Source organism: Notolabrus celidotus, unplaced genomic scaffold (assembly GCF_009762535.1).
Source record: "Notolabrus celidotus isolate fNotCel1 unplaced genomic scaffold, fNotCel1.pri scaffold_392_arrow_ctg1, whole genome shotgun sequence".
NCBI classification, from domain to species: Eukaryota; Metazoa; Chordata; class Actinopteri; order Labriformes; family Labridae; genus Notolabrus; species Notolabrus celidotus.
Window position 1 is genome coordinate 2,702 of NW_023260210.1, and position 27,767 is coordinate 30,468.

The window sequence follows — 27,767 nt, forward strand, 5'->3', positions numbered from 1 at the left end:
TGATACGCTATGATACGCAATGATACGCTATGATACGATACAATATGATACCATATGATGCAATATAATACGATATGATACCATATGATGCAATATAATACGATATGATACGCTATGATACGATACCATATGATACAATACGATACAATATAATACGATGTGATACGATACAATATGTTACGATAGGTAGCCACACAGTACATAAATAAGACTGGGCTCCACAAAGCAGGGCAACATGTTTGAGTTTGTTTATTTTATTTGTGCAGCACATTGAAGCATGTAAACATCATCAGGGATTGTACAGCGATTCACAGTCATCATGGTAACAGAAGGAAATCTGAACTCCAAACTTGACTTGGCATGAAGGTAGAGAGTTATATTAATTTACCGTATGTTGTAGTTCACGATTTCACCACTAGATGTCACTGTTGTTATTCACACTATAGATTAATTATCTATATAAAATGTAACCTTACATTTTTTCTTTTTCAAAAGCTGCATTAAAACAAACACGTCACTGTTTCATGTGATTGTTGAAGATGGATCCCTGAAAAGTTACAGTAAACTTAAAAACAAAGTATGACTTCCACTTCCAGGTAAACACTTCCTGGTTGTTTTATTGCTCCTCTAAGTGTCTCACCACGCTGCGCAGTTTATCCACCAGCACTGCAGAAGAAGAGACAGTGTTAGCATCGTCATATCTTTCAGTGATGAGTTTACTGTCAGAGTGAAGTGTGTGATATCTGAGTGAGGGTGTTTCACCTCCAGCAGACGGCCTCTTGAAGCTGTCGTAGGCCCGGCAGGCGTTGATCAGACTTCCCAGTTGTTCCGGGCAGTCGTCAGGGAGCGGCTCCACAAACTTCTCTTTGCACACTTTCTGAAGAATCTCCTTACTCGACAAACCTGAAGAGAAGTGACGACATATTTCACACGTCACAGGAGCTTTAAATATTTTAGATTTAAGGGAAGCGTTCTTTGTGACATGTTGCTTTGTTATATTCAGTTAAATGTTGGTGCTGTGAGGAACTTCACATCACGTCAGAAACAGTGGTTATGAATGGATGTGGATCTGCTGACACACACCTTCAAAAGGCTTCTTGCGAGTTGCAACTTCCCACAGAACGATTCCAAAGCTGAAAGACGATAAAGAGGAGATGGAGGAGCTTTATTAATGACTGAACATTTAAATTCATGCATGTCCGGTGTTGAATCCATGACAGCCGGCTCGTATCTCACCTGTACATCTCGCACTCTTTGCTGTAGCCTTGGTTGATGTCGCTGAGCATCTGAGGGGACGAGTAACACACCGAGCGGCTCGCTTTCTTGGAGGTTCTTTTCAGGGACGTCTCTGTTTTAGCCAGCTCGAAACCTCCCAGCTGTGAAAAAGACATCGACAACAACATCAGGCGTTCATTAAGAGTCCAAAAACCAAAGGGCTTTCAGCAATCCCAGCATGCACTGCGCTCAGTACCTTCACTATGTAGCCTTCAGCTACAAGGAACTTGCTGCTGTCGATGCATCCATGAACCTTTGACTTTTTCTCCGTCTGGTGCAGCCTGACGGAGAAACAACAGAAACAAACATGTTGATAGTGACCTGCATCAAGAACTACAAACACACTTTGATAGAACCGTTCTAAGAACATCCTGTGAAGAGGAGGGACAACCTTTCATCAGTAACCTTGTCTAAAATTGGGTCTCAGCTTCACTGTAAATAGTAAGTTACTCTGATGCTGCACTTTGACCCTGAAACAGGAACTGATGTTCTTGTGATGTTCTTGTAATTAACGGGTCTTCAGTTTGCTGAAATAACAACATCATGATGCAGATTAGTCCAAAGTCCAAAGTCCAGCTTTGTCAGGTCTGTCCTCAAGAGGAGAAGAAAACTACGTCTACAATGTTTGTTTGTTGAATGGAGGTCTATGAAAGAGGATTAGAGACACTGATGTTTCTTTAGCTCTGACCTTCTTCAAGGAATGTTCCATTTGTTCTCAGAATCCTGACATCATCAAAGACAGAATGTTGACATCACCAAAGACAGAACTCTGACATCATCAAAGACCGAACTCTGACATCATCAAAGACAGAACTCTGACATCATCAAAGACCGAACTCTGACATCATCAAAGACAGAACTCTGACATCATCAAAGACAGAATTCTGACATCATCAAAGACAAAATTCTGACATCATCAAAGACAGAATTCTGACATCATCAAAGACAGAATTATGACATCATCAAAGACAGAATGCTGACATCATCAAAGACAGAACTCTGACATCATCAAAGACAGAATTATGACATCATCAAAGACAGAATTATGACATCATCAAAGACAGAATTCTGACATCATCAAAGACAGAATTATGACATCATCAAAGACAGAACTCTGACATCATCAAAGACAGAATTATGACATCATCAAAGACAGAATTATGACATCATCAAAGACAGAATTATGACATCATCAAAGACAGAATTATGACATCATCAAAGACAGAACTCTGGAATTCTGTCTTTGATGTCAGAATTCTAGAACACCTGCTGTTGCTCTCCATACAGACTGTTCTTCCTGCTGACACCTGATTGGTGGATACTCCTCAGACTACAGACAGAGACCAGAACCCTTCTCAGACTAAAACCCAGACCCTGAGATCCAGATCCAACATGTCTCTGAATCAGAATCTGTAATTACAGGTTAGTTGTAGCTGAAAGTAAAAAGCTTTGTCAGGTCTGTCCTCAAGAGGAGAAGAAAACTACGTCTACAATGTTTGTTTGTTGAATGGAGGTGGGATCCATCATTTCTGATGCTGCGTTCAGGGAAGTCAGGAAATCTAAACGCTGATTGTCTTTAGTGACACAGCATCAAGCAGATTAGTGTCTCAGTGTAAATGTTTGATGTAGAACAGATTGTTAGCTGCTCTTCATGCAGAGATCTGTTTATAGAGAGGAAGAAATCCTCCTCAGATTACGCTGGATTGTGTTCCTCCTGCTGTTGCTCTCCATACAGACTGTTTTCCACAGCCTGCTGACACCTGATTGGTCAATGCTACTCAGACTACAAACATGTTACAAACAGATCCGTTTTCTAAACCTAACCTGTAGAGTCCGTTTGCTGCGTCCAGACACATGGAAGCTTTCCTTAACCAGGGCAGGTTACAAGTCGAGCTCAGCACCTGTCGGAGACTTCCCTTCTCACAGTACTCCATGATGATGAGGAACTGAGGCTGTGGTCCTGCCATGAAGACACAAACTCACACATTAACAGGATTATAAACATGTCCCATGCCCTGTGATCTCTTATCCACGCACACGGTTCACTCACCCTCCTCGTCCTGGACGCAGATGCCAAACATTCGCAGGATGTTAGGCGACTCGAACCGCCTCATGGTTTCCACTTCCTTGTTGAAAACAGAGCGGATCTCTCTGCAGGAGGAGAAAGGTCATGTTGGCCATGTTGGAGTTTCATGCAAATATAAGCTGCAGTGTGTAGTATTTAAAGGTGCAGTGTGTAGTATTTAAAGGTGCAGTGTGTAGTATTTAAAGGTGCAGTGTGATGTATTTAAAGGTACAGTGTGTAGTATGTAGAGGTACAGTGTGTTGTATTTAAAGGTGCAGTGTGATGTATTTAAAGGTACAGTGTGTTGTATTTAAAGGTGCAGTGTGTTGTATTTAAAGGTGCAGTGTGTAGTATTTAAAGGTACAGTGTGTAGTATTTAAAGTTACAGTGTGTAGTATTTAAAGGTACAGTGTGTAGTATTTAAAGGTACAATGTGTAATATTTAAAGTTACAGTGTGTAGTATTTAAAGGTACAGTGTGTAGTATTTAAAGGTACAGTGTGTAGTATTTAAAGGTACAGTGTGTAGCATTTAAAGGTACAGTGTGTAGTATTTAAAGGTGCAGTGTGTTGTATTTAAAGGTGCAGTGTGTAGTATTTAAAGGTGCAGTGTGATGTATTTAAAGGTACAGTGTGTTGTATTTAAAGGTGCAGTGTGTTGTATTTAAAGGTGCAGTGTGTAATATTTAAAGTTACAGTGTGTAGTATTTAAAGGTACAGTGTGTAGTATTTAAAGGTACAGTGTGTAGCATTTAAAGGTACAGTGTGTTGTATTTAAAGTTACAGTGTGGGGTATTGAATATGATATTTGTTTTATGCATTCATAACACTGAAATCAACATCCTGAATTTTAATGTAATTTAAAAAGTCAAAGCACCATCAAAGTCGGTTCATCACAGTCCTTCTCTAAATGATATATATATATATTTTATTTCACATTTTCCTTCACTAATGTTAAATGTTGCAGCTGTAAAGGTGGAGCTCAGTTTAAAGACTTTACCATACTGACTTCCTCACCTCTGCAGAGCGGCCCAGTCGCTGCTTGACGAGTCAGTGACTGTTGTGTTGTCGCTTCTGGAAAGTTACAAACAATGATGGACACAAGCTGCGACTATCCTCCATCAGAACTGCTGCATGGTCGGTTCAATGCGCTCTGAGTGCCCCCTTTACTCCCAAACCTGAACTCTACCACACTAATGCTTTAACTCTTCATAGCTGAGGCATTATTTTAGCATGGAGCAAGCAAAAAGTTTGTTTAACATGTACTAAGAAAAGAAGTGGTGTCACTAATGTAAGTAACGTAAAAGGAGTCACCTCTTTAAAGGTAGGACTGAATGAACACGCAACATCTGGTCACACTTATTTATTAATGATTGAGTTCTGGACCTGATAAAGAAAACAACATCTGGAAAATGTTGCAAGATGATTAGTGGTTTAGGTTTAGGCACCAAAACAACCTTTGCATGTGAGTGAACTTCAGGACCCTGCTGTTCAGACTGCATCGCATCTTAAAGCTACAGTAAGGAACTTTCTGTTGTTGATTTTGGCGCCCCGTGTGGTCAAAGTGATACCACTTACAGCTTTGCTTATCTTGTCCTGTACGTGTATGTAGGGTTTTCTGATGAAAGATGAAATCCTGACACCTAATAGTTGGAATATTGTATTTCAGTGGATGTTGGCGCCCCCTGTGGACAAAGTATGTAGTGCGTAATTCCAGTAAGAGCATCTTTAAAAGTCTGGATCCATATCAGGATGACCCAGTCCAGCTTTTCAGTGAACTCTTTGAAGTTTGAAAAAGGAGGCGTGATACATAAACACACACCCACCTACACAGGTTCGATTAAGCCCCGCCCATTTATTCCATCCATGGGATGGGTGTGTTTCGAGGGCATTTCTGAAGTTTCCCACGATCAGAGATGCAGTTCTGACGGAGCATAGCGGTGCTTCCTGTGCACGGCACATGGTTGATATCAACTGTTTTTAACATTGAATTCAACAGTTCAGTTCAGGCAAGAGTTCACCGACTTTCACAGCATGCAACACCAACTACCCTCAGACCAACTACCCTCAGACCAACTACCCTCAGACCAACTACCCTCAGACCAACGGACCAAAAGAAATCCCCCAAAAGAAAAACAAGGAGCAGCAGAGACAGAATCCCTCTTCTAGACCAGTAACAAATGAAGACTCTATTTGTGCAGGCAGGACTTAAAGGAAGAGAAAAACCCAACAGGACTAACTTTATTATTCAGAGTCACAGACCTGGGGCTGGTGCTCACAGGGTCGGTATATCTCTTGATGGCCACCTTGAACCCGCGGTACTCTCCTCTGTACACCTCCGAGGTAGGCGTGATCAGGAAGGGCTTTTTGGGATGTTCGTACCCGATCTCATCCGGTTTGATAAGTCGGATGACTTCATCCGTGGCGCTGGGTTTGTTCACTGTCCAAAAAAGTGTGCTGATATACTGACTGTGGTCTCTCTACTAGTGCAGGCTTAGGATTCTAAAGCATTACTGAAAAGCTTATACCGATGGATACTCACTCATCTCCACGACCTTCTCCACGTTGGTTTTCATTTCTTGGAAGTCTTTCATCATCTTATCGAATTGAACCTGCTGATCCTTCATGTAGTCATTCAGCACTGAGAGGAAAACAGACAAGATGCATTAAACACAGACATGACTCTGTAGTGGAAGTCACTGCATTAAACACAGACATGACTCTGTAGTGGAAGTCACTGCATTAAACACAGACATGACTCTGTAGTGGAAGTCACTGCATTAAACACAGACATGACTCTGTAGTGGAAGTCACTGCATTAAAAACAGACATGACTCTGTAGTGGAAGTCACTGCATTAAAAACAGACATGACTCTGTAGTGGAAGTCACTGCATTAAAACAGGACATGACTCTGTAGTGGAAGTCACTGCATTAAACACAGACATGACTCTGTAGTGGAAGTCACTGCATTAAACACAGGACATGACTCTGTAGTGGAAGTCACTGCATTAAACACAGACATGACTCTGTAGTGGAAGTCACTGCATTAAACACAGACATGACTCTGTAGTGGAAGTCACTGCATTATAAACAGACATGACTCTGTAGTGGAAGTCACTGCATTAAAAACAGACATGACTCTGTAGTGGAAGTCACTGCATTAAAAACAGACATGACTCTGTAGTGGAAGTCACTGCATTAAAAACAGACATGACTCTGTAGTGGAAGTCACTGCATTAAAAACAGACATGACTCTGTAGTGGATGTCACTGCATTAAAACAGACATGACTCTGTAGTGGAAGTCACTGCATTAATAACAGACATGACTCTGTAGTGGAAGTCACTGCATTAAAAACAGACATGACTCTGTAGTGGAAGTCACTGCATTAAAAACAGACATGACTCTGTAGTGGAAGTCACTGCATTAAACACAGACATGACTCTGCTTCCTTTACTTTTCTTCAGCTCAGTGTCGTCCTCATTCCCGTCCACCTCGTCCTCTTTCTCTCTGGAGGTCAGTTCGAACACCTCGTACAGGATGTTCCCCTGCTCCACCTGCAGAGCTCCGGACAGCACCTGGAAAGCATCGCTGAGCCGTTCATTCACGCTGTTGAACTCTTCTTCGTGGTTCCCTGATTTCAGGAATCGTTTGATCCAGTTGGCCTTTGTGTACTGCTCGATGAGTTCCTGCGCTGACGTCAGGGTGAAGCAGAGTTCCTGAAGAGCTGTCTCTACGTCCACAGAGATTTTCCCCTCGCCTCTCTGTTGGATGGACCTCACCAGCTTATCAAGGGCCCGGACTCTCTCACACACACGGTGGCAGCGCTTCTTGTTGGCCTTCACGTTCTCCACCAAGGAGTAGATGTCTTTGGCCAGAGACAGGATGGGCTCTATGACGTCCATGACCAGCTGGAGGGACAGAGAGGACGTTTTAGACATCATAGTTTTTAATCAATCAATCTTTATTCATAAAGCGTCAAATCCCAACAAACGTTCTCCTCAGACTCTTTCCAAACAGAGCAGGTCTACACCGTACTCTATGTTCTATTATTAACAGAGACCAAACAACAAGACCGGATCAGATCCAGTCCCCTCTTCCAGACAGGACTCAGTCTGATCTCATCTTAATCCACCATGAGCAGAGCACTTTGCAGCATTTAGCAAGTTACAGTGGCAAGGACAAACTTCCTTTAACAGGCAGAAACCTCCAGCAGGACCAGACTCATGTTAGACACACATCTGCTGAGACCGTGTTGGAGAGAGGGATAGAAGGAGATGAAGAGAGAGAGAGATGATAGTGGGGAGACGGATAGTAGTAGTTGTAGCAGCTGGAGTCTGGACCAAGTCCACAGCAGCAGAGATCCAGAGGAACCTACGAGACAAGGGAGCTCAGGGACTCCAGAAAGGGCTATGGTTAGTAACTTTAATGGGACAGGAAGAGTTAAAGTGAGAGACAGGCAGAGAGAGGAGAGAGAGGGAAAGACAGGATCCCAGTGTGTCAGTCTAAGCCTATAGCAGCATAACTAAGACCTGGTCCAAGCCTGATCCAGCTCTAACTATAAGCTTTATCAAAAAGGAAAGTTTGAAGCCTACTCTTAAAAGTAGAGAGGGTGTCTGCCTCCCGGACCCTGACTGGTAGATGATTCCAAAGGAGAGGGGACCTGATAACTGAAGGCTCTACCTCCCATACTACTTTTAGGGACTTTAGGTACAACTAGCAGGCCTGCATGTTGGAGCGTAGAGTTCTAGAGGGGTAACAGGGCACTATGAGCCCGACTCTGTGTGGAAGTATGCTGACATGAAATCAATGAACTGACTCAAACCAGTAGAGAATATTTCCCACAGGACGCTCTCTACAAATCCAATCAGGTACGTGTAATGCTGATCTGTGCTTTGAGGTGAGAGAGGAGACGCTGCATCAATAATTCATCTCCACTTAAAGACAATGTAGTGTATCGCTGAGTCACCGTCCATCACTCTGAGAACCAGACATGACTCTGTACTGGAAGTCACTGCATTAAACACAGACATGACTCTGTAGTGGAAGTCACTGCATTAAAAACAGACATGACTCTGTAGTGGAGATCACTGCATTAAAAACAGACATGACTCTGTAGTGGAAGTCACTGCATTAAAAACAGACATGACTCTGTAGTGGAAGTCACTCCATTAAAAACAGACATGACTCTGCACCGGAATTCACTGCATTAAACACAGACATGACTCTGTAGTGGAAGTCACTGCATTAAACACAGACATGACTCTGTAGTGGAAGTCACTGCATTAAACACAGACGTGACTCTGTAGTGGAAGTCACTGCATTAAACACAGACATGACTCTGTAGTGGAAGTCACTGCATTAAACACAGACATGACTCTGTAGTGGAAGTCACTGCATTAAAAACAGACATGACTCTGTAGTGGAAGTCACTGCATTAAACACAGACATGACTCTGTAGTGGAAGTCACTGCATTAAAAACAGACATGACTCTGTAGTGGAGATCACTGCATTAAAAACAGACATGACTCTGTAGTGGAAGTCACTGCATTAAAAACAGACATGACTCTGTAGTGGAAGTCACTCCATTAAAAACAGACATGACTCTGCAGTGGAAGTCACTGCATTAAACACAGACATGACTCTGTAGTGGAAGTCACTGCATTAAACACAGACATGACTCTGTAGTGGAAGTCACTGCATTAAAAACAGACATGACTCTGTAGTGGAAGTCACTGCATTAAACACAGACATGACTCTGTAGTGGAAGTCACTGCATTAAACACAGACATGACTCTGTAGTGGAAGTCACTGCATTAAACACAGACATGACTCTGTAGTGGAAGTCACTGCATTAAAAACAGACATGACTCTGTAGTGGAAGTCACTGCATTAAAAACAGACATGACTCTGTAGTGGAAGTCACTGCATTAAAAACAGACATGACTCTGTAGTGGAAGTCACTGCATTAAAAACAGACATGACTCTGTAGTGGAAGTCACTGCATTAAACACAGACATGACTCTGTAGTGGAAGTCACTGCATTAAAAACAGACATGACTCTGTAGTGGAAGTCACTGCATTAAACACAGACATGACTCTGTAGTGGAAGTCACTGCATTATAAACAGACATGACTCTGTAGTGGAAGTCACTGCATTAAAAACAGACATGACTCTGTAGTGGAAGTCACTGCATTAAAAGCAGACATGACTCTGTAGTGGAAGTCACTGCATTATAAACAGACATGACTCTGTAGTGGAAGTCACTGCATTAAAAACAGACATGGCTCTGCAGTGGAAGTCACTGCATTAAAAACAGACATGACTCTGTAGTTGAAGTCACTGCATTAAAAACAGACATGACTCTGTAGTGGAAGTCACTGCATTAAAAACAGACATGACTCTGTAGTGGAAGTCACTGCGTTAAAAACAGACATGACTCTGTAGTGGATGTCACTGCATTAAACACAGACATGACTCTGTAGTGGAAGTCACTGCATTACAAACAGACATGACTCTGTAGTGGATGTCACTGCATTAAACACAGACATGACTCTGCAGTGGAAGTCACTGCATCCACAAAAGAAAGTTCTGAACTGAACCATGCAAAGAGGAAACCATATATAAACCTGATCCAGAACCACAGAGACTACTCTGGACCTGAGCCCGTTTAAGATGGACTGAGGGGAAGTGAAAAACTGTCCTGTGGTCTGATGAAATCCTGGACGCTGTGTCCTCCGCTCTAAAGAGGAGAGGGACCACCCGGCTTGTTATCAGCTCACAGGTCAAAGCCAGCGTCCCTGATGGGATGGGGATCATAAGAGTCCATGGCATGGGTAGCTTCCACATCTGTGAAGGCTCCATTAATGCTGAACTATATCTACAGGTTTAGGAGCAACACATGCTGACATCCAGACCATGACGTCTTCAGGAAGACCTTACAGATTTCAGCAAAACCACATTCTGCACGTGTTACAACAGCATGGCTCTGTAGTAGAAGAGTCCACGTGCTGAACTGGTCTGACTGCAGTCCGATGGAAACTTAAAATACCACAAAGGAGACCCTGAACTGTGGAGCAGCTGAAACCCTCGATCATCTTCCTCAGCAGGTCTGAACTCGTCTTGATGTAGTCTTTGCTGATTGACTTTAACATGAGCAGGTGAACTCTGACTGACACTGGCCTGGAGGGAATTCCTTGACTTTGTGTTCAGGTTCACACAGAAACAGATCAAACTTCAGGGTGTGACGATTCTATTTAAAGAAATGAAAAGTGGCCTAGCGTGTTTGAAAGAGCTGCATTATACACACAAGAACAGTGACATGAAGAGCTCCCTGTCAGCCGAGGGTTTCACTGCACACGTTCAGACAGAAACATGAGAGAGGATCAGAAACATGGATTATTTACCTGTTAGTGATCACACTGAGGGCTCTGCAGGATCACGCTGTGTTGACTCTGTGTGTGAAAATGAAACTGGCTTCAGTCAGCTGTCCGCTCCTCCCTCTGCTGCCATCCACTTCCTGTATGAGCCACTTCCTCTTTTGTGTTTCTCCTCTGCTGAGACGCACCCAGGCTTTATGTCTTCCAACCTTGAGGCAGAGGCATAACTCACCTGAGGGGGGCAGAGGAGGAGCAGAGGAGGAGCAGTGATTGAGTGTGTTATTGAAGATCTGTCAGGCTGGAGAGTCCCACGGATATGAAACCTCAGAAATGATGTTATACAAGAAGCAGAAGTGATCCTGACGCCACACAAACACTTCAGGTTTACTCATTTGGACTGCACTGAATTAAAAAGTTGCACACATTTTTAATCCTCAGATATCTCTTTTAGAAGCTTTTAACTCACATTGAGACATTTTATGATGCATTTTTGCAGCTTTATCATCAAAATATGTTCTTTTCAAAGATTTAAACATGCAAGTGTATTTCTAAAATGATTTAAAACCATGTTTAAAATAGACAAATAAAACCTCAACCCTAAATCTGTTTAAAATTGAAGTGGTAGTCATGACATGTTCTCTTTAAAGGACTTGTTTTTGTTGTATTTTGGATGCAAAATGATGGGAATCAAGCTAACAAGCACATTTTTCTCATTTGAATGAACAGTAGGAACTTTTTCCAGGAACTAGGTACCTTATAAGGAACTATGTGTGTTTTGATAGCAGGAACGAGGGTCTAAATTTAGTTCCTGGGAAGTTCCTGCTACAGGGGTAATACTTAAAGGGGTGGGGCCTGCAGTGCTGAACGTTTCTGATTGGTCGAGTACCCTCAGTGTTTTTATTTCCCCCTCCGTCCACACTAACCTCACACACACCTGTGATTCACTTGGTTTAATAACTGCTGAACATCGGTCTTCTCTGAGCCTGATAGTGTGAAAGCGTCTCTCCTCCCGGTGTTCCGGTTTTAAAAGTGACCCTGTAAACTGGAGCCCTTCAGCTGAACGTGTCAGTGTTTGTGGAGTTTACACAGCTGTTGAAACACAGAGGGAGTTCCTGGGAATGCAAACTAGTTTAGTTTTTATTAAGATTTCAAAATATCCTCATCAGATATTTAATGATGGTCTAAAGACGTTTATGAGGGATGCATCCGGCTGAGAGTCTCCAGTTAACAGGGTCGCTCTTTAAACTGGAACACCGGTCCATCTCTGACATGGCTTTAAAATCTGTCTCCTTTAAGTCGAGCGTTTCAGACGTTTTGAATCCTCTTCCTCTCCAGAGCTCGTCTCCTTCGGAGTGTTGATTCAGAAACAGCACAAGAGGAATCTCCTTCATGCTAACAGGCTAACCGTGGTGTTGCTCATGATGATGCCGGCCTGTCCGTCTCCTTCTATGGTGTCATCTTTGTTGAATGGCCTTCGTTTCGATCTTACGGCCCTCTACTGGTCTGGGGGTGTTGTTCAATTACTTCTATTGCTTCTCCATGAACCATTTATTTCCATTAAGATAAGCTCCTGGAACTAAAAGGTCCTGGGACTTGTAGTGGAAAAGCACCTTTTGTTTTTGAAACATGTTAATTTTTCCAATTACATGAAGAAGAGTCCATCTGTTAAAATCTGCAGAGAGGCTTAGATTAAAATATGTATTCATGCATGTTTATCTGTCGTCTTTGAGAGTAATCTCCTTCATGCTAACAGGCTAACATGACGATGCCGGCCTGGCTGTCTCCTTCTATGGCGTCATCTGTGTTGAATGGCCTCCATCTCTTTCTTACTGCCCTCTGCTGGTCTGGAGGGGTAGTGCAGTTACTCATATTGCTTCTTCATACGCCAATGGTCTAAATTGCATAATCAACGGGCCACAGGACTCGTTTAGTTTAGCAGCTGTACACATGGACAGTAAAATGAACAAACTGGATCAGTCTTTCATTTAAAAAAGGTCAAATCATGCGCTGATGATGTCCGGACTGAAGTCTTTGTTGATTCTGGTGCACCATTAAAGGAATAAGCGTATAACCTGCTCCTCTCCCAGGCTGTCCATCACTGCAGAACACAGTAGAACCCTCTCATTTCACCGGCTAACTTGGATTGGACTCTCTCCAGCGTGTCTTCCTGCTCTTCCATCCTGTCCTTCAGTTGAGCCAGCCTCCTCTCCTGCGTGGTGAGCATGATCTCCTGCTCGTCCAGCTTCTGCCCCTGGTAGATATGCAGGGCTGAAGAAAGGCATCAGTCAGACTTTTGTTCAGGCTGTCAAACTCTTCTCTGAAGTCAGTGGCTTTCACCATGTGATTCACCGGGTGGGTGTCGTTGAATCTCTTGATCAAGTCCTCGGCAATCACGAGGACCTCGTTGAGTTTCACCAAAGCCTCTTTCACACCCTGGGGAATCTGATGCACGTCCTCCTGTTCTATGAAACTCGTCAGTTTCTCCAGGGCCTGGAGTCTCTGGAAGACATGCGGGCATTGCTCTTTGTTTTTCTTCACCCTCTCAACGAGGCGGTAGATGTTCCAGAAGGGTTTGTAGATCTCCATGATCAGCCAGAGGGACAAAACGGACCTGCGATCACCAGAGGAAACTATCACTTGAACATTGTAAACAACAGTTTGTCCTCCCCTGCTTGTAAACCGAAGGTTCTTATAATTGTAATGAATGCAGGATAAGGATAACTTACTGTGAGGTGGATGCAGATGCAGCAGCCTGATGAATGCAGGTGTGTGTCTGTGTTTGTGTGCATGAAAGGAAATAGGAGACAGGCTTTTATTAGATTCATCAGGGTCATCTGGTCAGACACATCCCAGTTTTACAACACAGATATCTAAACTCTAACATGAAACCTGACACAGAACGGCTGTCTGACCTCAGCTGTTAATGACTTACATTTATACAACCCAGAGATATGATTGGATCACCTTATGGCCCAATAAACGTTTTTATCAAAGTGAACCTGGATCAATCAGTCTTTGTTCACATCTGTGGTAAAGAGGACGGATCAACATGCAGGAATAATGAAGGTTCAAGTTGTGCTAAGTACTAAAGATACTCAGGGAATGAAGTTTCACAGATTCAAAGTTAGTTTTGAAAATAAAACCCAATCTAAGTGTGATCATGTGATTGAAAAATCTTTCCAAACAGAGCAGGCCTAGACCGTACTCTGTTAACAAAGACCCAACATCAAGACCGGATCAGATCCAGTCCCCTCTTCCAGACAGGACTCAGTCTGATCTCATCTTAATCCACCATGAGCAGAGCACTTTGCAGCATTTAGCAAGTTACAGTGGCAAGGACAAACTTCCTTTAACAGGCAGAAACCTCCAGCAGGACCAGACTCATGTTAGACACACATCTGCTGAGACCGTGTTGGAGAGAGGGATAGAGGGAGATGAAGAGAGAGAGAGAGATGATAGTGGGGAGACGGATAGTAGTAGTTGTAGCAGCTGGAGTCTGGACCACGTCCACAGCAGCAGAGATCCAGAGGAACCTACGAGACAAGGGAGCTCAGGGACTCCAGAAAGGTCTAAGAAAAGAGAGAAGAGAGGGAGACCAGAAGAAAGAAAAAGAGGAGAAGAAATGGGGAAGGAAGGATAGAAGGAAAGGACGGGGTGAGAAAAGGAGACATGGAAACATGGAAAGGAGAAAGAAAGAGGGAGGATGGAAGGAATGAAAGAAGGTATCCAAGAAAGAAAGAAAGAAAGAAAGAAAGAAAGGAAAAAGGGATGAAAGAGAAGGAAAGAAAGAAAGAAAGAAGGAAGGAAGGAATACAAGAAAGAAAGAAGGAAGGAAGGAAGGAATACAAGAAAGAAAGAAAGAAAGGAAAAAGGGATGAAGTAAGGAAAGAAAGAGAAGGAAAGAAAGAAGGAAGGAAGACAAAAAGAAAGAAAGCAAGAAGGAAAGAAAGAAAGAAAGAAAGAAAGAAAGAAAGAAAGAAAGAAAGAAAGAAAGAAAGAAAGAAAGAAAGAAAAGAAAGAAAGAAAGAAAGAAAGAAAGAAAGAAAGGATGAATAACAGACCCCAAAAAGGAATCTACAGCAGAGATCCAGAGGAACCTACGAGACAAGGGAGCTCAGGGACTCCAGAAAGGTCTATGGTTAGTAACTTTAATGGGACAGGAAGAGTTAAAGTGAGAGACAGGCAGAGAGAGGAGAGAGAGGGAAAGACAGGATCCCAGTGTGTCAGTCTAAGCCTATAGCAGCAGAACTAAGACCTGGTCCAAGCCTGATCCAGCTCTAACTATAAGCTTTTTGTGGTCTGTCTCTTTAAGTCTCAGCTGTACTTCCTGTTTGCCTCTAATTTAAAATTGAAGCATGCTCACGTGTTACAGTAAGTTTTAAAACGTGGTAAATAAACTCTTCAGGCATCCCTTCTGTCTGTCAGTCTCTCTGCAGGGTGAACACTTCTCTCTCTCTCTCTCTCTCTCTCTCTCTCTCTCTCTCTCTCTCTCTCTCTCTCTCTCTCTCTCTCTCTCTCTCTCTCTCTCTGTTTATCACACTCTCTCCATCTGTGAGGGCAGCCCTGTTTTCTCACAGTCAGTGAATCATTGGCTCTGCAGTAACTTCACCTTTCATTCTCAGACGACCCCTCCGTTCATTCAGACATGTTCTGTTGGATTTCCTTCTTATTTCTCGTGGTCGGGGGTCCGGTTCATGGTGGACCTCTTACGGACCCCCACCCCAACATCACAGACCAGGAGCTGTTCTGGGGCTCCGACCAGTACGACTTTGCCGTGGTGCTGCGTGCGTCTGGGATGGAGTGTTTCTGGCACTTTGCTCACCGTGGAGAGACTTTCTACCTGAACTTCATGGTGAGGAGAAACACCCTGACCCCGACACGTGTCCTGAAACACAGACGGGAACATGACGTATATATTTATGTTTAAACATCAGGGAGAAGAAGTCTCAAATGTTCAGATGTTTGGTGTTAAACTATTTATAAACCAATGATGTGAGCACTCTTAGAAAATAAAGTTGTTTACAGACCTGTTGTTAAAGGGTATGATAGTATTTTATGTAGCATATAATTGTATATATATATAATTATTAGCAATACACTCAAGTATATATAATTACACAAAAATATTATTCTAATATTTAATTTTCAGTGAAATTTTTCTATTTAATTAAGTTTTGCATATTGTATAGTGAGCGGGTGGTTTGTGGATTCTAACATGCATAACCACCTGTTCACTATACATCATCCTTATTACTACTTTGCTACCAACTACCAACAAATCAATCAATCAATCTTTATTAGTACAACGCCAAATCACAACAAACGTTATCTCAAGACTCTTACAAACAGAGCAGGTCTAGACCACACCAAGACCGGATCAGACTCAGTCTGACCCCACCTTAATCCACCATGAGCATTACACCTCACAGTATTTAGCTAGTTACAGTGGAGAGGAAAAACTTCCTTTAACAGGCAGAAACCTCCAGCAGGACCAGACTCATGTTAGACACACATCTGCTGAGACCGTGTTGGAGAGAGGGATAGAGGGAGATGAAGAGAGAGAGGTGATAGTGATGAGACGAGTAGTAGAAGCTGTTGCCGCTGGAGTCCAGAACGTCCGCAGCAGGAGGACGCCTACGGCAGCTCAGAGGAACCTACGAGACAAGGGAGCTCAGGGACTCCAGAAGTAGGCAGGCAGAGTTAAAGTAAGTGATGAAGGGGTTGGGGGGAAGGGGGTGAGCTAGGATCCCAGTGTGTCAGTGCGCCAGTTCCCCCGACAGTCTTAGCCTATAACAGCATAACTAAGACCTGGTCCAAGCCTGATCCAGCTCTAACTATAAGCTTTATCAAAAAGGAAAGTTTGAAGCCTACTCTTAAAAGTAGAGAGGGTGTCTGCCTCCCGGACCCTGACTGGTAGATGATTCCAAAGGAGAGGGGCCTGATAACTGAAGGCTCTACCTCCCATACTACTTTTAGAGACTTTAGGTACGATGAGCAGGCCTGCATGTTGGGAGGGTAGAGTTCTAGAGGGGTAACAGGACGCTATGAGGTCTTTAAGATATGAGGGTGTCTGATTTTTAAGAGCTTTGTAGGTTAAAAGAAGGATTTTAAATTCTAGTCTAGGTTTTATGGGGAGTCAGTGTAGAGAAGCTAACACTGGAGAGATGTGCTCTCTCTTCCTAGTTCTAGTCAGGACTCGAGCTGCAGCGTTTTGAACTAGCTGAAGAGTCTTTAGAGACTTATTGGGGCGGCCTGATAAGAGGGAGTTACAGTAATCTAACCTGGAGGGAACAAATGCATGGACTAGTTTCTCTGCGTCGCTCTGAGACAGGAAGTGTCTAATTTTAGAAATATTGCACAAGTGAAAATAGGCTGACCTTGAGATTTGCTGAGTTTGGGAGTTGAAGGATAAATCTTGATCAAATGTTAAATACATTTTTTTTAAATAATTACAAAAAGTAAGTTGCTTTTCAAACACTAATAAACGTATTGTACTTATTTTGTATTCTTAATAATGTAACATTTTGGTTTTTTATTTCTGTTGAAAGTATTTTAAATAATAATAAACAGTAAAATTTACAGTATTTCACGTGTTTTTTAAGATAATGTAATATTTTATACATTTAAATTCAGCTATTTTTATATGTAGCATAGTAGCATAATAAATGTTAAATATCAAATATATATATAGATAGAAAAAGTAGCAGTCGACCAACTACGAGGCAGATATTTCATATTTCACCGATTATCTGTATCGGCGTTTAGTGCTAAGAACAGACACATTTAGCTAGCTCTTTACATTTGATGTCTGTAGGTCCAGTGGGTGACGGGAGTCGGCCATGACAGACACCTGTCAGTACACGTCAACGCTCCCAGCGGTCTGCTAGTGTCCAAGGTCGATGATGCAAAGGGTCAGATCAGCTTTGAGGCAACAGAAACAGGTAGCTACTCGACTGTACACTGTACCTTTAAATACAGCACACTGCACCTTTAAATACTACACACTGTACCTTTAAATACTACACACTGTACCTTTTAATACCACACACTGCACCTTTAAATACTACACACTGCACCTTTAAATACTTCACACTGTACCTTTAAATATTACACACTGCACCTTTAAATACTACACACTGTACCTTTAAATACTACACACTGCACCTTTAAATACTACACACTGTACCTTTAAATACCACACACTGCACCTTTAAATACTACATCCTGTACCTTTTAATACCACACACTGCGCCTTTAAATACTACAAACTGCACCTTTAAATACTGCACACTGTACCTTTAAATACTACACACTGCACCTTTAAATACTGCACACTGTACCTTTTAATACTACACACTGTACCTTTAAATACTACACACTGTACCTTTAAATACTACACACTGCACCTTTAAATACTACACACTGCACCTTTAAATACTACACAATGTACCTTTAAATACTACACACTGCACCTTTAAATACTACACACTGTACCTTTTAATACTACATCCTGTACCTTTTAATACCACACACTGCACCTTTAAATACTACACACTGCACCTTTAAATACTACACACTGTACCTTTAAATTCTACACACTGCACCTTTAAATACTACATCCTGTACCTTTAAATACTACACACTGTACCTTTAAATACTACACACTGCACCTTTAAATACTACACACTGTACCTTTAAATACTACACACTGCACCTTTAAATACTACCCACTGCACCTTTAAATACTACCCACTGCACCTTTAAATACTACACACTGCACCTTTAAATACTACACACTGCACCTTTAAATACTACACACTGTACCTTTAAATACTACACACTGTACCTTTAAATGCTACACACTGTACCTTTAAATACCACACACTGCACCTTTAAATGCTACACACTGTACCTTTAAATACAGCACACTGTACCTTTAAATACCACACACTGCACCTTTAAATACTACACACTGTACCTTTAAATACTACACACTGTACCTTTAAATACTACACACTGTACCTTTAAATACAGCACACTGTACCTTTAAATGCTACACACTGTACCTTTAAATACAGCACACTGTACCTTTAAATACTACACACTGTACCTTTAAATACTACACACTGCACCTTTAAATACTACACACTGTACCTTTAAATACCACACACTGCACCTTTAAATACTACATCCTGTACCTTTTAATACCACACACTGCGCCTTTAAATACTACAAACTGCACCTTTAAATACTGCACACTGTACCTTTAAATACTACACACTGCACCTTTAAATACTGCACACTGTACCTTTTAATACTACACACTGTACCTTTAAATACTACACACTGTACCTTTAAATACTACACACTGTACCTTTAAATACTACACACTGTACCTTTAAATACAGCACACTGTACCTTTAAATGCTACACACTGTACCTTTAAATACAGCACACTGTACCTTTAAATACTACACACTGTACCTTTAAATACTACACACTGCACCTTTAAATACTACACACTGTACCTTTAAATACTACACACTGTACCTTTAAATTCTACACACTGCACCTTTAAATACTACATCCTGTACCTTTAAATACTACACACTGTACCTTTAAATACTACACACTGCACCTTTAAATACTACACACTGTACCTTTAAATACTACACACTGCACCTTTAAATACTACCCACTGCACCTTTAAATACTACCCACTGCACCTTTAAATACTACACACTGCACCTTTAAATACTACACACTGCACCTTTAAATACTACACACTGTACCTTTAAATACTACACACTGTACCTTTAAATGCTACACACTGTACCTTTAAATACCACACACTGCACCTTTAAATGCTACACACTGTACCTTTAAATACAGCACACTGTACCTTTAAATACCACACACTGCACCTTTAAATACTACACACTGTACCTTTAAATACTACACACTGTACCTTTAAATACTACACACTGTACCTTTAAATACAGCACACTGTACCTTTAAATGCTACACACTGTACCTTTAAATACAGCACACTGTACCTTTAAATACCACACACTGCACCTTAAAATACTACACACTGTACCTTTAAATACTACACACTGTACCTTTAAATACTACACACTGTACCTTTAAATACTACACACTGTACCTTTAAATACCACACACTGCACCTTTAAATACCACACACTGTACCTTTAAATACTATACACTGTACCTTTAAATACTACACACTGCACCTTTAAATACTACACACTGTGCCTTTAAATACTACACACTGTACCTTTAAATAATACACACTGTACCTTTAAATACTACACACTGTACCTTTAAATACTACACACTGTACCTTTAAATACTACACACTGCACCTTTAAATACTACACACTGTACCTTTAAATACTACACACTGTACCTTTAAATACTACACACTGTACCTTTAAATACTACACACTGCACCTTTAAATACTACACACTGTGCCTTTAAATACTACACACTGCACCTTTAAATACCACACACTGCAGCTTTAAATACTTCACACTGCACCTTTAAATATTACACACTGCACCTTAAAATATGACACACTGTACCTTTAAATACTACACACTGCACCTTTAAATACTACACACTGCACCTTTAAATACTACACACTGTACCTTTAAATACTACACACTGTACCTTTAAATACTACACACTGTACCTTTAAATACTACACACTGCACCTTTAAATACTACACACTGTACCTTTAAATACTACACACTGTACCTTTAAATACTGTACACTGTACCTTTAAATACCACACACTGTACCTTTAAATACTACACACTGCACCTTTAAATGCTACACACTGTACCTTTAAATACAGCACACTGTACCTTTAAATACCACACACTGCACCTTTAAATACTACACACTGTACCTTTAAATACAGCACACTGTACCTTTAAATACCACACACTGTACCTTTAAATACTACATCCTGTGCCTGAGTCTTCCTCTTGTTGTTCCTCTTCCCAGGTTTCTATCAGATGTGTTTCAGTAACTTCCACAACCGCTTCGGGACCATGCAGATCTTCCTCAGCTTCGGCGTTTACTACGATGACTTCCAGGACCCGTCCAAGCGCCTGGAGGAGGAGAAGAAGAAGAAAGAGGAAGTCAGCAAAGACCTGAACAACACACTGAGTGTTATAGAGGTAGATACAAACACAAACACACCTCAGAGGACGACACTCTCACTTTAATGATGTTGGGTTTTACTCTGAGGAGGGTTCTGGTCTCTGTAGTCTGAGGAGTATCCACCAATCAGGTGTCAGCAGGAAGAATAGTCTGTATGGAGAGCAGCAGCAGGTGGAGCTTCCATTTAACAGTGAAACTGAGACTCCCTGTGAACCGAGCAGAGCTTGTAATCTCAGTGACGGCAGCATTTGTTCAGATGATGAGCGTCTGAGTCAGACTTGGTGTTTTTCAGGCCTCGTGTCACAAACTGGAGAACCGCGTCTTCCACATATTCCGCTTCTACACCTTCGGCCGCATGAGGAAGAGCGCCGACTACTACCTGCTCCGGTCCAACTCCCAGTACATCAGCTGGTGGTCGACCGCCCTCAGCCTCCTCATCGTCACCTCTGGGTACCTGCAGCTCCTCTTCCTCAAGAGACTCTTCATCACCAAGACGAGCGCTGAGGTCGAGAAGCCCCGCTGCTGACGGGACAGGAGGGGGTCCACGAAACAAGGAATCTGTGTGGGTCATTATTCTCTGGTGTGTTATTTGTGTACGTCTTTATGAAGTATAAATAAACCTGACAGGTGAATCACGTCAGTCCCTGTGGATGTTTCCACCACTAAAACAAACAGCTGTACGCAAACGTGAGGAGAACTGGGAGCTGTGGGTTTATTTGTTCCCTCTTTGTTCTTCTCAAAAGAGAGAATTCACCCGAGGGAGGGAGGATTTGTTTTTCAACTTAATTAAAGGTGACATATCCTGCTCTTCTTCATCAACATATATTGGTCTAAGAGGTCCCCAAAACATGTCTTTAAAGTTTATGCTCATAAAAACACTTTGAAATCAGATTCTGGTCTGCCTGTAAACCCCTCTTTTTCAGCCCTGCTCAGAACAGGCTGTTTTCTGTGTCTGTGCCTTTAAATGAGAATGAGCTCTCTGACCACGCCCCCTCCGGAAGTGGGTGTGGCCTTGGCCGTCCAGCACGTTGATCTAATGTTTCCATGTTGGCTGAATATACACGGCTGCTCACAGACCCGCGTTACTTCAACCCTCTGAATCTGATCCAGAATCTGATCCTGACGGAGAGGCGCCTGTAGCAGGACCTTTCTGAACCATTGGTCACAGATTTAGTGTTTCTTGTTGTTTTAATTGTCAGCATGTCGACGTGTGTCTTGGTACACAGCTACCAACATGTAGCTATGTGGCTATGCTAACTAGCGCTAGCACTTTTCCATGAAAACTAAAAATCATCCACTAGATCTTCAAATCTGCAGACGTGGGGAGTCAAAGCGACCTTTGTGTTTATTAAGACAGCCTACAACTAGCATGCCTCCCTCCTAAGCTCCTTGTTAGCACACATGTGTGCAGGGAATGAAAAACGGAGGAGGGGTTGAGTTGTATTTTATACAGTCTATGGGCTGAACAAGCTCCGAGCTCTGACTTCCTGTTACAGACCGGATGGCGTTGTGACGTATGAAAAACACTGAAAACTGAAACGGCTGGTTTCAGCACACATTTACAGAAAGGTGGAGAAATCAGAACAGGGGCAGAATGGAGTCTTTGACTTCTCAGGGGGTTTGTAGACAGGGACACAGATTTCAGGGAGAGAACCATTAAAAAGTTGATTTTGCAGGATATGTCACCTTTAATAATACCTTTATTTGTATAGCACTTTTCAATACAAGTAACAAAGTGCTTCACAAAAAGAATAAAAACACAATAACAGCAGAGAGATAAAAGGTTAAAGATTAAAATAAAGGTGTGTCTTGAGGAGTGAAATAAAATGAGGGACTGACTCTGCAGGTCTGATTTCCTCCAGGCTGTTCCACAGTCTGGGGGCCCTGACAGTAAAAGCCCTGTCCCCTTAAGTTTTCAGTCTAGACTAGAACAGCAAGCAGAGCACTGCCAGAGGATCTCAGACTGCGTCCTGGTTTATGGGGGGATAAAAGCTCAGGGCGAGTCCATGTTGTGCTTTAAACCTGATTAAAAGGATCTTAAAGTCGATCCTAAAACCAGCAGGGAGCCGGTGTAGGGATGCTAATATTGGAGTGATGTGGGAACATCTTTTAGTTCCAGTTAAAAGCCGAGCTGCTGCATTTTGAACGGTCTGAATTCACCTTTTTCACATCTTTCTCTCATCACTGATACTCTGATGAAAGGAGCCTGAAGCCTTTAACACTGAACAGGAAAATCAAGTCTCACAGAGAGGAAGTCAGATTGTTGTTGTTGTTGTTATTCTGAGTTTATCTTTGACTGGAAACAAGAAGAATGAGGAACTCTGAGGGAGGAGAAAACCAAGATGCTTTCATTTTCTCTCACTGACACGCCCGGACTCAGAGGAGGCTGCACATCAAATAAACAACCTGCTGAGATTTAACATTACAGTAAGTGCTGCTTCTTTTCTGTTTGTCTTAATATTCAATGACTATCAGTTTATTTCAGATTACTCATCTTCTTTTCCTCATACCATAAAATAATATTTTCAAAGTTTACAGAAAGGAAACTTTTTCCTATTCAAGTTTTTGGCACACTTGCAGATAGCAGATCTAAATGCTAAATATACATCTAAATGTTAAATCTAAATGTTAAATTGGAATGTTGAATCTTATTGCTAAATATACATCTAAATGTTGAATGTTCAATCTAAATGTTAAATTGAAATGTTAAATCTAAATGCTAAATATACATCTAAATGTTAAATGTTCAATCGAAACGTGAAATTGAAATGTTAAATCTAAATGCTAAATATACATTTAAATGTTAAATTTAAATGCTAAATATACATCTAAATGTTAAATTTAAATGCTAAATATACATCTAAATGTTAAATGTTCAATCGAAATGTGAAATTGAAGTGTTAAATCTAAATGCTAAATATACATTTAAATGTTAAATTTAAATGCTAAATATACATCTAAATGTTAAATGTTCAATCGAAATGTGAAATTGAAGTGTTAAATCTAAATGCTAAATATACATTTAAATGTTAAATCTAAATGCTAAATATACATCTAAATGTAAAATGTTCAATCTAAATGTGAAATTGAAATGTTGAATCTTATTGCTAAATATACATCTAAATGTTAAATGTTCAATCGAAATGTGAATTTGAAATGTTAAATCTAAATGCTAAATATACATTTAAATGTTAAATTTAAATGCTAAATATACATCTCAATGTTAAATGTTCAATCGAAATGTGAAATTGAAATGTTAAATCTAAATGCTAAATATACATTTAAATGTTAAATGTTCAATCAAAATGTGAAATTGAAATGTTAAATCTAAATGCTAAATATACATTTAAATGTTAAATCTAAAAGCTAAATATACATCTCAATGTTAAATCTAAATGTTAAATTGAAATGTTAAATCTAAATGTTAAATTGAAATGTTAAATTGAAATATTAAATCTAATTGTTAAATATACATCTAAATGTTAAATGTTAAATCTAAATGTTAAATTGAAATGTTAAATATACAGTCAGACAGTTTTGATACATCAGTACCTTGTAGCTTTAAGATGAAACAAAACAAAATGTTAATCTCCTGTTTGTTTGTTTGTTTGTTTGTTTGTTTGTTTGTATAAGAGTTAAGAGTTAAACATACAGAAACATCCCAAACAGCAGACTGACTCAGAGCCAGTTCTTTTAGAAACCACAGCGCAGGTATGCCGCTGTTTCTCAGACAGACTCCACCCAAGCTTCACACCAACGCCAGCAACCCGCCTGATGAGGAATGTCCCTCTAAACCACTTAGGCTGTTCATAACCCAATACTACGACCTCTTTAACCCTCCTGTTATCTTCAGGGTCAGATTGACCCTTTTTAAAGTTCAAAAATCTAAAAAATTAACTAGCATAAACAACATATACAATGAAAATGGCTCATTTCACACATTTGGAACCCCTCCCCCCCTGCATGTTTATATTGCATAGATACTGTCTGTGGGTCAATTTGACCCGGCAGTCAAAGTGGATGCTAAAAGAGTTCAGAAGTGTTAAATACTAAATGTTTCTTTGTAACTGTGTTCATAAAAATGAGTGAGTTATCCTCATTGAACCATGATCTGTGAGAATTAAAGGTGACATATCATGCAAAATTGACTTTTTAATGGTTCTTTACCTGAAATCTGTGTCCCTGTCTACAAACCCCCCGAGAATGAAAAGAATCCATTCTGCCCCTGTTCTGATTTCTCCACCTTTCTGTAAATGTGTGCTGAAACCAGCCGTTTCAGACTTCAGTGTTTTTCATACGTCACAACAATATCCGGTCTGTAACAGGAGTCAGAGCTCGGAGCTTGTTCAGCCCATAGACTGTATAAAATACAACTCAACCCCTCCTCCGTTTTTCATTCCCTGCACACATGTGTGCTAACAAGGAGCTTAGGAGGGAGGCATGCTAGTTGTAGGCTGTCTTAATAAACACAAAGGTCGGTTTGACTCCCCACGTCTGCAGATTTGAAGATCTAGTGGAGGATTTTTATTTGTCATGGATAAGTGCTAGCGCTAATTAGCATAGCCACATAGCTATATGTTCATAGCTGTAGCTGTAGCTGTAGCTGTAGCTGTAGCTGTAGCTGTAGCTGTAGCTGTAGCTGTAGCTGTAGCTGTAGCCGTGTACCAAGACACACGTCGACATACTGACAAATAAAACAACAAGAAACACTAAATCTGTGACCAATCCTTCAGAAAAGGTCCTGCTGCCTTTCTGGCAGAGGTCGGTTTGACTCCCCACGTCTGCAGATTTGAAGATCTAGTGGATGATTTTTATTTATCATGGAAAAGTGCTAGCGCTAGTTAGCATAGCCACATAGCTACATGTTCGTAGCTGTGTACCAAGACACACGTCGACATGCTGACAAATAAAACAACAAGAAACACTAAATCTGTGACCAATGGTTCAGAAAGGTCTTGCTGCAGGCGCCTCTCCTTCAGGATCAGATTCTGGATCAGATTCAGAGGGTTGAAGTAACGCGGGTCTGTGAGCAGCCGTGTATATTCAGCCAACATGTAAACATTAGATCAACGTGCTGGAGAGCCGAGGCCACACCCACTTCCTGAGGGGGCGTGGTCAGAGGGAAATCAGAGTGTTCTGATGAGGAATGAAGAAGAGGACTTTTCAGGCAGACCAGAATCTGATTTCAAAGTGTTTTTATGAGCATAAACTTTAAAGACATGTTTTGGGGACCTCTTAGACCGATATATATTGATGAAAAAAGCGTGATATGTCCCCTTTAAGGAACACCAATGCACTAAATATTGATTTAAATGGTTAGTAATGGAGTTAATAATGAGATTAAAAATATGTTTATTGGGATTTTTTGGGTTCTGACACTTTTGGTTCATTAAATATAAACCCTGGGTCAAATTGACCCAGGAACATTATTGCTGTCCCAGAGAAACGAACAGAACAGGAGGGTTAAAGACAAAATATCATTCTGAAATAATTCTCACTGAATACTTTACAAACTTAAATCCTGTTGGGACTTTATTCACTTAAACATAATATAATAATCTCCTCATGTGGGGACTTTATTTTCTTAATATACAACTTTAATTTTGTAAATCATATTTATTCTTTCTTCTCATAAAATGAAAAACTTTGTCACAATATTTTGACTTTATTTTTGTAATTTTATGACTTTATAATAATAATTTCTAACATTTACAGCGCTTTTCTAGGTAATCAAAGACACTTAACAGGAAGTTAAAAAATAAGAAAATAAAATATATTCTTATTTTGTATGAATTGTTATTTTTCTCTCGATAGATAGATAGATAGATAGATAGATAGATAGATAGATAGATAGATAGATAGATAGATAGATAGATAGATAGATAGATAGATAGATAGATAGATAGATGGTTGTATGGGCTTTGGCGCCCCCCTGTGGCTAAATGATTCCTTTTATATTGTAGTCCTCACAGCAGTCACATCTTCTCTAATAATCTTGTTTTCTTTTGGAGGTCTTAAAGACTCATCCCTGTTCATTTCAGTCTGTTTCATAACAAGTTAAAAACTCCTCACTGGACCTTTAATATTTTCACATTATGAACTCTGTATGGTAACAGCAGAGTCAGGATTTACTGTCATAGATGAATTAACTCTGAGTCTGTCTAACCTGCAGAACATCAGCTGGTGGTCAAACGCTCTCAGCCTCCTCTTCATCATCGTCACCTCAGAAGACTCTTCATCACCAGCGACCAGCGAGGAGGAGGAGAAAGCTCCCTGCTGAGACTCAAGTCAAGTGAGGACGGTTAAAAAGACAAAATGTATCAAGAGGTAAGATCTGATGTTTCTCTCCTTTGGTTTCTTGACTCAGTATGAGGCCTTAGATTCAGCACAGTGCTGCAGTCTTGTTGGTTTTCAGACTCAGAAGTGATCGTACATCTCAGACGGACATTTGGTGCCGTTAACCAATCACACAGATTCTCTTATTGGGATCAAGAGCCACCATGAGGTCCTCGGGGACGGGGCTAAAGCTCCCAGAGACTTCAGAAGAGTCTTTAGGATTAGGGTAAGGGTTAGGATTAAGGTTAGAACCAGAACTAAACTCAAGCAAACAGAACAGGAACCAAACCGAACCAGAACCGAACCAGGACAGAACCAGAACCGAACCAGAACCGAACCAGAACTCAAGAAAACAGAACCAGAACCAAACTCAAGAAAACAGAACCAGAACCAAACTCAGGCAAACAGAACCAGAACCAACTCAAGCAAATAGAATCGGAACCAGAACCAGAACCGAACCAGAACTCAAGTTAACAGAACCAGAACCAAACTCAAGAAAACAGAACCAGAACCAAACCA

General features: G+C 40.9%; 2 protein-coding genes across 3 annotated transcripts; one reads left to right on the plus strand and one right to left on the minus strand.

Annotated features, from left to right (window-relative positions):
* Nucleotides 1-226: 226 nt before the first annotated feature.
* On the minus strand, nucleotides 227-10,937 carry LOC117809737 (mixed lineage kinase domain-like protein). 2 transcript variants are annotated; one of them, XM_034679209.1, is made up of 12 exons: nucleotides 10,747-10,937; nucleotides 6,796-7,249; nucleotides 5,881-5,979; nucleotides 5,601-5,778; nucleotides 4,356-4,412; nucleotides 3,326-3,426; nucleotides 3,100-3,235; nucleotides 1,472-1,556; nucleotides 1,237-1,376; nucleotides 1,084-1,133; nucleotides 763-903; nucleotides 227-666 (listed from the first exon to the last, which is right to left on the minus strand). In XM_034679209.1, the coding sequence occupies exons 2-12, from the start codon at nucleotides 7,241-7,243 to the stop codon at nucleotides 617-619; spliced, it is 1,485 nt and encodes a 494-aa protein (XP_034535100.1). In that variant the 5' UTR covers nucleotides 7,244-7,249; nucleotides 10,747-10,937; the 3' UTR covers nucleotides 227-616. The 2 variants fall into 2 exon arrangements, with proteins under 2 accessions (XP_034535100.1, XP_034535101.1); XM_034679210.1 differs by lacking the exon at nucleotides 4,356-4,412 and having other exon boundaries at nucleotides 10,747-10,934.
* Nucleotides 10,938-14,836: 3,899 nt separating this feature from the next.
* On the plus strand, nucleotides 14,837-21,528 carry tmed6 (transmembrane p24 trafficking protein 6). Its single transcript, XM_034679211.1, has 5 exons — nucleotides 14,837-14,857; nucleotides 15,342-15,571; nucleotides 17,534-17,660; nucleotides 20,754-20,929; nucleotides 21,205-21,528. The coding sequence occupies exons 2-5, from the start codon at nucleotides 15,365-15,367 to the stop codon at nucleotides 21,436-21,438; spliced, it is 744 nt and encodes a 247-aa protein (XP_034535102.1). The 5' UTR covers nucleotides 14,837-14,857; nucleotides 15,342-15,364; the 3' UTR covers nucleotides 21,439-21,528.
* Nucleotides 21,529-27,767: the final 6,239 nt, after the last annotated feature.